This window comes from Ooceraea biroi, chromosome 13 (genome assembly GCF_003672135.1).
Source record: "Ooceraea biroi isolate clonal line C1 chromosome 13, Obir_v5.4, whole genome shotgun sequence".
NCBI lineage: Eukaryota > Metazoa > Arthropoda > Insecta > Hymenoptera > Formicidae > Ooceraea > Ooceraea biroi.
In genome coordinates, this window is record NC_039518.1 from 2421728 (window position 1) to 2433799 (window position 12072).

The 12072-nt window shown below is 40.1% G+C and overlaps 1 protein-coding gene and 1 pseudogene across 1 annotated transcript; both read right to left on the minus strand.

Moving 5' to 3' along the window:
• LOC113563280 overlaps positions 1-2645 on the minus strand; it is a 4576-nt pseudogene extending 1931 nt beyond the window's left edge.
• Positions 2646-6227: 3582 nt separating this feature from the next.
• LOC105283889 (lipopolysaccharide-induced tumor necrosis factor-alpha factor homolog) lies at positions 6228-7583 on the minus strand (the record flags this gene model as incomplete). Its single annotated transcript, XM_020033154.2, has 4 exons — positions 6228-6455; positions 6650-6785; positions 6982-7183; positions 7335-7583. Coding segments are annotated over 4 exons (690 nt in total), but the record flags the coding sequence as incomplete, so codon positions are not given.
• Positions 7584-12072: the final 4489 nt, after the last annotated feature.

The following is a 12072-nucleotide window of genomic DNA, read 5'->3' on the forward strand; positions in this document are numbered from 1 at the left end:
TTTTTTAAAAAATCGACTGTATAAATTAAATGGGCCACCCTGTATAAAAGACACTTTCGCCCTTCTTGCTTACTGTGATTTCCGTTATTGTTGCCGCAAATGATCGGCACCGGATTACCGCCAGAGACGATGAATTGGTCGTAGGTGCAGACGTTGTTCGTCGCTCCGGGCCTCTAATGTTGAATTGCGTAAAGTCCAATCTACAAGCACGGCGCATATAAGGGAGGCGAGATTTTGGCACAAAATTTCTTTGCTTATATATATCTTAACAATTTTAGACGATCAGTCAGAGAGAGATTTATTTATGTGGAAGGTGTTCCTGAAGACCGTACCGATACTGACACACGTCCGGATGGACTTGACCAGCGTCACTTGGCAGGAGTCCATGCCGTCGAAGGTGGATGGGTAATTCGGATTGACGAAGTACGTGTTGTTGTCGGCAGTCATGCCGCCGCAGGACACCGTGACTGTCGCAGCGAGAAGACGAAAAGCACAAGAGTTAGAGCTTTTGCTCATGCTAAGGGCAATATACCCAGATACCATTTTTTGCTAAAGCAAAGTAGTGCAATCTATTTGCTGGCAATTATTGCTGTCATGTTGCTATAATAATGACAGAAATTAACTTTTGCCACACTTTTGTTGACATAATGCCATAATTATATACAGGGTGGCCCATTTAATTTATACAGTCGATTTTTTAAAACACTAAAAGAGATACGAAAAAATGTTTCAGACAGACATGTCACGATTTCGAGGGGGACATAAGATGATACCATTGGTTTGACCTTGAATAGTCGTTTGAAGGTCACGCGAAGATCACCTTCAATTTCTTAAATTGAAACCCCAACTTTTTATTGCAGATTCTTATTCTCCATCGAAAAGTAAGTAACTTTCGTCTGAAACATTTTTCCGAAAAATGTCATCTTATGTCCTTAAAATGTTCTCAAAACTCATCTTGAAGATCATTTTAAGGACATAAGATGACATTTTTCGGAAAAATGTTTCAGACAAAAGTTGCATGTTTTCTCGCGTAGAATCCGAATCCGTAATAAAAAATACATGTCTCATTAAAAAAACAATTTCAGACCGGAAGTTAAGTCTGAAATTTTTTTTTAATGAGATATGGTATTTTTTATTACGGATTCGGATTCTACGCGAGAAAACATGCAACTTTTGTCTGAAACATTTTTCCGAAAAATGTCATCTTATGTCCTTAAAATGATCTTCAAGATGAGTTTTGAGGACATTTTAAAAACATAAGATGACATTTTTCGGAAAAATGTTTCAGACAAAAGTTACTTACTTTTCGATGGAGAATAAGAATCTGCAATAAAAAGTTGGGGTTTCAATTTAAGAAATTGAAGGTGATCTTCGCGTGACCTTCAAACGACTATTCAAGGTCAAACCAATGGTATCATCTTATGTCCCTCGAAATCGTGACATGTCTGTCTGAAACATTTTTTCGTATCTCTTTTAGTTTTTTAAAAAATCGACTGTATAAATTAAAATGGGCCACCCTGTATTTTTCACGCAACTGTTGCCCCAAAGGTGCTGTAAAGTTGCTGTTTCGTGTTTTTTGCTACCAATATCGAAACAAATGAGGACTCACCTTGTTGCCATTTTGTTTGCAACATTTCTGCGCAAATTCTTAGCAAAATACTTGCAAAATGTTACGTGGGTATATAACGTCTGACGAACGTTCGTTTACCTATGCAGCAAACCCCGTAACCGTTCGCACAGACGCCGCTGGACACGCCGCCACGCCGGGCGCACTCCGCCGCGGCGACGCACGTGCCGTTCTCGCCGTTCAGTCCGCCGCAGATCCCGTTGTCGAACTTCACCAGCGTGAACAGCGAGAAGACTATAATCGTACGCGATGATCGCATGATACCCAGAGACGAGAAGAGGACCAATGCGAATCACGTCGCTGGCTTCCGTGGCTCGCGTTGGTCCTTCTTTCCCTTCTTCCTTGATCCTTGCTCGTCGAACGAGTCACAAAGCTGTACAATGGTCTTTTGTTGTCAAATCAAAACAGCTTATTGCATTCACAATCATTATTCGTATTTAAAACGATTTAATTATTTAATATTTAACTAAATATTTTTTCTCATCTTTGAAGCTTTTTTTATATTCGATATTGACGACCAACTATCATTTGCTAGCGCTTGCAGTGCTACTTATCGAAGCAACAGCTTTTTGGCTCGCTCGATACATTTTTATCTCGACGATCCCACTTACGTCTTTTCTCCCTGGCGACCTGAGTGCGATTGTTGCCCTGCAACATCGCCGACTCCCATTTGCGTCTCGTCGTGCCCTGCAACGAGGCGGCGCCGGCGGGCCGATTGTTATTCATCTGCCACAACCGTCTTCTCTCCGCGAGTCTGTGTCTGCTGCGATCGTTCCAGGCGTCTACCTGAACGCATAGCGCGATGCAGCATATCAAGAGCACGATCGACGATCGATTTCCGGTCATCTTGGGGACCCAAGCGCGCGAGTCTCGTTTAACAAGAAGCTTCAAGTGCCGTTATACGTCGCTCCTTTATGAATCTTCCCTCGAATGAATTTTCCAAGGCGTAGCGCGCATCTCACCGGGCAGAAAACTGACGTCAACTAACTCCCGCGTGTCCGAGGTGTCAAGTCTAATATACCTAGAAACACCGTTTGCACGGTCTGCATACCAAGCGGCAAATCACAGTGGCTCAATGCTGACAATGCGATTAAACTCGGGCGTGTACACACAGGTGTGCAGAAAAATTTCAGGGAAAGTCGAGAAATTTAATTGGCGCTCTGAATAATCGGTATTGTGTTTGCCTCCTGGCTCGAGATAAGTGCTTTTTTCACTTTCTCGCCGCTCGAATGTCACACGATTCGTAATAATTGTCGGGATATTAAGCAGGGACCGTACGAGGCAGCGTGGAAAGTGAATCGCCTGCGTAGAAATATTATAATACATTTCATCACTATACGTACGGTCTAATCGGCAAAATATATAATGTAAGGAGGATATATTAGGAGTGTGATTTAGTTTTGAGGGTTTTTTTGCTCAAAAACGCATGTATTTAAATATAATGAATGAATACCTTAATCAAAATATTTTCCTTCGTTTTCTATAACTTTTTCCTATCTTTCTGGCAAGAGATGGATTCCACCACGATAAAATGATTCTTCTTTTGAGTCGATCCACTCGTCGACGAATTTTCGCACTTCTTCGAAATTATCAAAGTGTGTATCCTCTAAAGCGTGTTGCATCGACCGGAACAAATAATAATCGCATGGAGCAATGTCCGGAGAAGACTTGCCATTCAAGCTCTAATAGTGTTTGTTCACTGATAACGCAACGTGAGGTCGAGCGTTGTCACGAAGAAGAATCACTTTCCGTCGTTTACTCGCAATTGGTGGTCGTTTTTCGTCCAATGCTTGCTTCAACTTGTACAATTGGTGTCGATAACGATCAGCCGTGACAGTCTCGTGCGGATTTGACAGCTCATAGTACACTATCCCACCAAATACAGAGCATTACTTTTGAACCGTGAATATTGCGTCTCGGAGTGGATGTTGATGGTTCGCCTGGATCCACCCATGATTTTCTGCGTTTCGGATTATCAAAATAGATCCACTTTTCATCCCCAGTAACAATCCGAGACAAAAGACTCTTCTTTTTTTGCCTGGCGATCAACGAAATGCAAATGTTCAACCGGTTCGCAATGGCACTTTTCGATAATTGATGTCGAACCCATTTCCCTTCTTTCTGAAGTTTTCCCATTTCATGTAAATGTTTGGTAACTGTTGTACGATCAACATTTAATGCTCTGGCAAGAGATGGATTCCACCACGATAAAATCACTCTTCTTTTCAGTTGATCCATTCGTCGACGAATTTTCGCACTTCTTCGAAATTATCAAAGTGTGTATCCTCTAAAGCGTGTTGCATCGACCGGAACAAATAATAATCGCATGGAGCAATGTCCGGAGAAGACTTGCCATTCAAGCTCTAATAGTGTTTGTTCACTGATAACGCAACGTGAGGTCGAGCGTTGTCACGAAGAAGAATCACTTTCCGTCGTTTACTCGCAATTGGTGGTCGTTTTTCGTCCAATGCTTGCTTCAACTTGTACAATTGGTGTCGATAACGATCAGCCGTGACAGTCTCGTGCGGATTTAACAGCTCATAGTACACTATCCCACCAAATACAGAGCATTACTTTTGAACCGTGAATATTGCGTCTCGGAGTGGATGTTGATGGTTGGCTGAATCCACCCATGATTTTCTGCGTTTCGGATTATCAAAATAGATCCACTTTTCATCCCCAGTAACAATCCGAGACAAAAGACTCTTCTTTTTTTGCCTGGCGATCAACGAAATGCAAATGTTCGACCGGTTCGCAATGGCACTTTCCGATAATTGATGTCGAACCCATTTCCCTTCTTTCTGAAGTTTTCCCATTTCATGTAAATGTTTGGTAACTGTTGTACGATCAACATTTAATGCTCTGGCAAGAGATGGATTCCACCACGATAAAATGACTCTTCTTTTCAGTTGATCCATTCGTCGACGAATTTTCGCACTTCTTCGAAATTATCAAAGTGTGTATCCTCTAAAGCGTGTTGCATCGACCGGAACAAATAATAATCGCATGGAGCAATGTCCGGAGAAGACTTGCCATTCAAGCTCTAATAGTGTTTGTTCACTGATAACGCAACGTGAGGTCGAGCGTTGTCACGAAGAAGAATCACTTTCCGTCGTTTACTCGCAATTGGTGGTCGTTTTTCGTCCAATGCTTGCTTCAACTTGTACAATTGGTGTCGATAACGATCAGCCGTGACAGTCTCGTGCGGATTTAACAGCTCGTAGTACACTATCCCACCAAATACAGAGCATTACTTTTGAACCGTGAATATTGCGTCTCGGAGTGGATGTTGATGGTTGGCTTGAATCCACCCATGATTTTCTGCGTTTCGGATTATCAAAATTGATCCACTTTTCATCCCCAGTAACAATCCGAGACAAAAGACTCTTCTTTTTTTGCCTGGCGATCAACGAAATGCAAATGTTCGACCGGTTCGCAATGGCACTTTCCGATAATTGATGTCGAACCCATTTCCCTTCTTTCTGAAGTTTTCCCATTTCATGTAAATGTTTGGTAACTGTTGTACGATCAATATTTAATGCTCTGGCAAGAGATGGATTCCACCACGATAAAATGACTCTTCTTTTCAGTTGATCCACTCGTCGACGAATTTTCGCACTTCTTCGAAATTATCAAAGTGTGTATCCTATAAAGCGTGTTGCATCGACCGGAACAAATAATAATCGCATGGAGCAATGTCGGAGAAGACTTGCCATTCAAGCTCTAATAGTGTTTGTTCACTGATAACGCAACGTGAGGTCGAGCGTTGTCACGAAGAAGAATCACTTTCCGTCGTTTACTCGCAATTGGTGCTCGTTTTTCGTCCAATGCTTGCTTCAACTTGTACAATTGGTGTCGATAACGATCAGCCGTGACAGTCTCGTGCGGATTTGACAGCTCATAGTACACTATCCCACCAAATACAGAGCATTAGTTTTCAACCGTGAATATTGCGTCTCGGAGTGGATGTTGATGGTTCGCCTGGATCCACCCATGATTTTCTGCGTTTCGGATTATCAAAATAGATCCACTTTTCATTCCCAGTAACAATCCGAGACAAAAGACTCTTCTTTTTTTGCCTGGCGATAAACGAAATGCAAATGTTCAACCGGTTCGCAATGGCACTTTCCGATAATTGATGTCGAACCCATTTCCCTTCTTTCTGAAGTTTTCCCATTTCATGTAAATGTTTGGTAACTGTTGTACGATCAACATTTAATGCTCTGGCAAGTTCTGAAGTGGATTCTGTTGGATTTTCGTCCAATAATGCTTGCAAATCTGCATTTTCAAGCTTTCTTGGTTATCCCGAGCGTTCTTTGTCCTTCACATCAGTATCACCACTTTTAAAGCGTCTAAACCAGTATTCACACGTCTTAATTGATGGGGCAGAATCACCATAAGTTTCCACAAGAATTCTATAACCGTCAGCCGCAGTTTTCTTTTGATTAAAAAACAAAAGCAACGCATGTCGAAAATGCTCTTTCGGAAGATGCATTTTTACGATGATATAAACACGACTGTTATTGCATCTATTGCTATAATGCTACTGAATGTCATGGATAATGTCAACACCGTAAGAAACAACAGTTATCGGAAACAGCTATTGGAACAAACTGACACTATAGCCATCTGTTGCAAAACCCTCAAAACTAAATCACACTCCTAATATATACCGTTGAGCAAGAAAGCGGGCTTTCTAAGTTGCCTCGTGCTCCATATCCGTCATCACGGTGTGTAAGTCCCGAGGTACGTGCGGCAGATGGGACAGTAATGGTCCGTGTTGGTGTAAGAGTCGACACAGTACGGTATTAGGCAGCAGGGCCAACATCTGCAACGAAACATGCAGAAATCACTCTCGAAAGAAAAAAAGAAGAGGAAGAAGAAGAAAATAAAACGATGGTGGTAAAGATGAAACAAAGATGATTGATCGTATACGCGCATTAAAGGGAGAGCGTCTCTCATTAAATCGGTCCGCGCTATTGCGAAGTATCTCTCTTGCATCGACAATGCTAGATAGCGTACCCGAATAAAAAGAGAGTTAATGCTGTAAGATGAGTGATCGTGGATCGACGCACTGTCACGACCGTGATAACGAGCGCTGCGCATCGAGGGCATATCGTAGCCACTGGTACTCGCGGCCACTCGCTCGTTCCGTTCGCTGAAAAAATAATTTCATCACGTCGCAATCTTGAGCTAAATTACATTTGCATTAACAAGCAACAAGCCCTCGGACGGAGAGAGCCTGTCGCCGTCCGCCGTTTTAATTAAATTTAATTAATAATTCTAGAAAAATCGTATCGGAAAGAAATCCTTCCGCCTAGATTGATCATTACGGTATTTCCAGACTGTTTTACAAGATACAGAGACGAACGGATCCACTGAGGCAGTCGTGAGACCGACGTCTTGAGCCTGGGCGTAGGTGGGCGGCGGGATCCGCGTTATGACGGGCGATCGATCGTCTACGAGGAGGGTGAACGATCGGCCTTCGCGCGACGATATCGGATCGACGAATATGGAGGAATACGTGGGCGGTGCGTCCCTCGAGGAAGGGACGTCCTGCGGAGCCGAAGTACAGCATATTGCGTCTATCAGTTCAATTAGCACTGAGCTCGATTGGCTCGATTAGCGCTTAACGATTTTATATTATTTCGTGGCAATCTATACGTGGTTGATTGCAACGTGAACTGCGTGCCTCGTCTCCTGTAGCTGACGTACATCGGAAACAGCTGTCGAGTTTCCATCGTCTTCTTCGTCGTCGTTGTCGCTGTTGTTGATCCTCGCGACATCCTTCCCGCAGGGAAGATTGATTAATCCGCGGCGGAGAAGGTGGTCCACCCGGAGCCGAGTAGTTTAGCGCGTCGTGGGAGAACGAACGCGCCTCTCGCAGGTTCTCGAACGCCTCACGCAGATCTTGAACATCTTGAACACCTCGAGAAACACAAAATTCAGTGTAATATCATTCGGTACCTCCTGGTTTCCTCGGTATTACCTGATGCTCCTTCAACATTATCGACATTGGTCGCTCGTTGTACGTTTTCATTCGAGAGGGTCGAAGCTGCTCCAAGAATCATGCTTTCATGGCCCTTATACGCTAAAACGAAATATATATACACACACACAGACATATACATGCATGTGTGCGAGTGTGTAATAATTTCAGAATCAATTCCAATCATTGGAATTTTATTGGAATTTAGAAAACGAAAAAAGTGTACATAAAAAGTAATTTCAACAAAAGCAAAAATAGTTGTTTCCTAAAATTATATAAAATTCCAATGATACTTGGAATATATATATAAAATATCATGGAACAAAAAAATTATCAATAACAGGCTATAAATTTGAAATCTAATCTAATATAATCTGTTATCACGTTGAAAAATTTAGAAACTTGATGATAATATAATTACATTGTTCAAAGCTTGATAATAATGGAGTTTAATAAATGCATTCATTATTTAAACCTGAACTATTATCTTATTTATTCGCGAAGCTTGACGATTTTCTCGAACTCTGCCATAATCGATCCCGTGAAACCAGGAGAGTCTCGCTTTTGAAATATCGACGATTTTGAAACAACGTTGGTGGACGGCGAATTTCATATTTCCCCCTGAGACTTGCAACAGTCATCGTTATTAATTTTACATACTAATTTCGCATAACTACAGCTATTACTGCAGGCAGTTACGAACTGTATGGGAAAGGACGGAAAAGTAGGTTAAGTTGTGTGCGTATGCGCCGTACATATATCGCATATTTCACGAGATATGTTCTTCAACGCAACGCGTATAATTTCAAGTTTTACCCAACTTCGCCGTTCCATTACGTAACGTAACAATAAGCGCGTGCTCGTATTCGCATTTCATGTAGAGCGCAAACTATACAGGGTGGGGCAATAACTATTACCACCTTAAATATCTTCGAATTTATAAGGTCCAGGGGAAAATTTATGTAATCAAAATTATACGGTACGAAGGGGGCTAACATATGGCGATAATCATTTTTGTCCTGGTGGAGGCGCTTCGAAGATATCAAGGTCACCTTCATTTTTTTTAATAGTTTCGGTATGTTTTTTTCCATCATTTTATAGAGGAGCTTAAAACAAGTACGGAACTCATGACACAAAATTATTGAACAAGATTAAATGTAAATGAAAACGATAAAAAATACATTTTTATATTAAATGAAATTTACGTTCAAAAGATGTACGAAATGACGCTTTATTAGTATGTTTTGTCGGAATGTTTTGATTTTGGCATTCCTCATAAATGAGGATCAACTTGTTCTTCAAACGGATACATCGATGAAAATAAATAGTGACGTAAACTTATTTCAATGAAAACAAAGACCCTTTGAAGGCCATCTTAATAAGTTCACAGGATAAGATAAACATAAAAAGTAGTATCGATAGATAAGTCAATCGTGCAAGATGTATTCATTTGAAGAACAAGTCGACGTGATGGAGAATGATCTCATTTATGGAGAATGTCAAACAAATTCAGTGAGAGCGCAAAATTTATACGCTGAACGGTATCCTAATCGCACTCAGCCTTCGCGTCGAACATTTAAAAATGTGTGTGATAAACTTAGACAAACCGGTAGCTTAAATACACGTAAAAGTGAGCGTGAAAAGCGAAAAACTAATGAAGGGAATGAAATTAGAGTTCTCACGATGGTGGCTCAAAGTCCGCACATTAGTTCGCGACAAATTGAACGAGAATCTGGTATTAATCGGAGGAGCGTACTCCGCATCTTGCATCATTAACAAGTTCCATCCATATCACCTCAGCCTTCACCAAGCATTACATGGAATGGACTTTGTAAATCGTGTTGAATTTTGCCAATGGGCTCAACAACAGATTCGAATCAATGACTCATTTTTCGATACAGTGTTATTTACTGATGAGCAACATTTACTAATCACGGGAATGTTAATTTACATAATATGCATTTCTGGGCAGTGGAAAATCCTCATTGGCTGCGGCAGATTGAACACCAGAGACAATGGTCTTTGAATGTATGGTGTGGTATCCATAGATAACAAAATTATTGGTCCTTATTTTATCGACGGACATCTAAATGGCAACAGCTACGCCAATTTTCTAGAGCATAACTTGGTTCATTTATTAGAAGTGTTGAGAAAACTAGTTTAAACTTCGCGCTAATTCTGCCCAATTGTCTCGGGAAGATTCGGGCATCAAATATCGATAGACAAATATCGGCACGACGAGACGCGCAGCGATGTATTCGACCCTTTTTCTCACGCGACCGTTGTAGCGAGCGAACAAATAAGTGGATCCACTGGCGGATAGTTACTGGCGAATAGTTTACCGATATAGAATAAGGCGGATTTGTGCACAGATCTGAAAAACGAAAAAGGCGACTGATATCTGGAAGTCACGGAATCAATCGGACGAGTAGAAATTTTTCTTTAATTTGATTTATGAGATTCTTTGCTTGAACAAAGCATTGGCTAATTTTGTATCTTCTTTTCTTGTGACTTTGAGGTTCACACGTATATTTTCTTGCTTATTTGTATGTGATTGATATATAATTATTTGAAACTGTTTGAATGTATTGTTACATATTTTTCGTAATTATATATACAGGGTGGCCCATTTTAATTTATACAGTCGATTTTTTAAAAAACTAAAAGAGATACGAAAAAATGTTTCAGACAGACATGTCACGATTTCGAGGGGGTCATAAGATGATACCATTGGTTTGACCTAGAATAGTCGTTTGAAGGTCACGCAAAGATCACCTTCAATTTCTTAAATTGAAACCCCAACTTTTATTGCAGATTCTTATTCTCCATCGAAAAGTAAGTAACTTTCGTCTGAAACATTTTTCCGAAAAATGTCATCTTATGTCCTTAAAATGTCCTCAAAACTCATCTTGAAGATCATTTTAAGGACACAAGATGACATTTTTCGGAAAAATGTTTCAGACAAAAGTTACATACTTTTCGATGGAGAATAAGAATCTGCAATAAAAGTTGGGGTTTCAATTTAAGAAATTGAAGGTGATCTTCGCGTGACCTTCAAACGACTATTCAAGGTCAAATCAATGGTATCATCTTATGTCCCCCTCGAAATCGTGACATGTTTGTCTGAAACATTTTTTCGTATCTCTTTTAGTGTTTTAAAAAATCGACTGTATAAATTAAAATGGGCCACCCTGTATATATGCATTTTCTTTTGTTTATTGAAATACTGAACACATTTATTTATACCTTATCTCGCACATTTGTAAAGGGAAATAATCAAATTTCAACAAGAAGACCTGCCTTTAATCACACGACGAACAATGTGGTACCAGCATGATGGATGCCCTGCTCGTTTTTCATTAGTTGCGAGAAATAAACTTAATGAAAAATTTGCAACTCGCTGGATTGGGCGTGGAGGTCCTGTAGGGTGGCCAGCTCGTTCACCAGACTTGACACCACTGGATTTCTTTTTATGGGGAACCCTAAAAGACATGGTCTACACCTCAAATCATGCGACAACGGATCATTGAAGCCTGTGCGTCAATAGCTCCCGACGTTATTAGAAGAGCAAGCCAATCAGTGATCAGAAGAATCCAGTGTTGTATTGATAGTAATGGCCATCACTTCGAACACCTTTTATAAACATTAATAATAAAATAAGAGATAAAACGTCACGTAATAAAATAACATAGCTTCATTTAAAAAAATGTATTTTTTATCGTTTTCATTTACATTTAATCTTGTTCAATAATTTTGTGTCATGAGTTCCGTACTTGTTTTAAGCTCCTCTATGAAATTATGGAAAAAAACATACCGAACCCATTAAAAAAAATGAAGGTGACCTTGGTATCTTCGAAGCGCCTCCACCAGGACAAAAATGATTATCGCCATATGTTAGCCCCCTTCGTACCGTATAATTTTGATTACATAAATTTTCCTCTGGACCTTATAAATTCGAAGATATTTAAGGGGGGAGCCTGCTTTAGAACGCTGAAAATAAGGTATATTTTACGAATTGTTTTTCGAGAAACTATACAGCGGATCATTATAAAACTTTGATGCATTTATTAGTACATGTTTAAAGATAAAACAAATTATTTTTTATTTGAATATATCGCCTGTAGAGGTCGTCCTGGAGGCATCTTAGTGCAGCCGGCATTGTAAATTGGTGAGCATTCTCCTGCCTCCAAATTTCGTCTAAACTGAAAAATTGAAATGTGTTCTCGTTATTTATGAATTCCCATCGTCGATGAACCAAAGAGAGAAGAAAAAAGTTGAAAAGTGCCAAAATGGTGGAGCTTAGAACACAAAAGTACGATTTTTAGGCAAAGTTGTTGAACTTTTTCATGCAAAAGTAATTGTTTAATTTAATGTTTTTATGAATATTAAAGGTTCATCGACGATGGGAATTCATAAATAACGAGAACATATTTCAATTTTTCAGTTTGGACGAAAT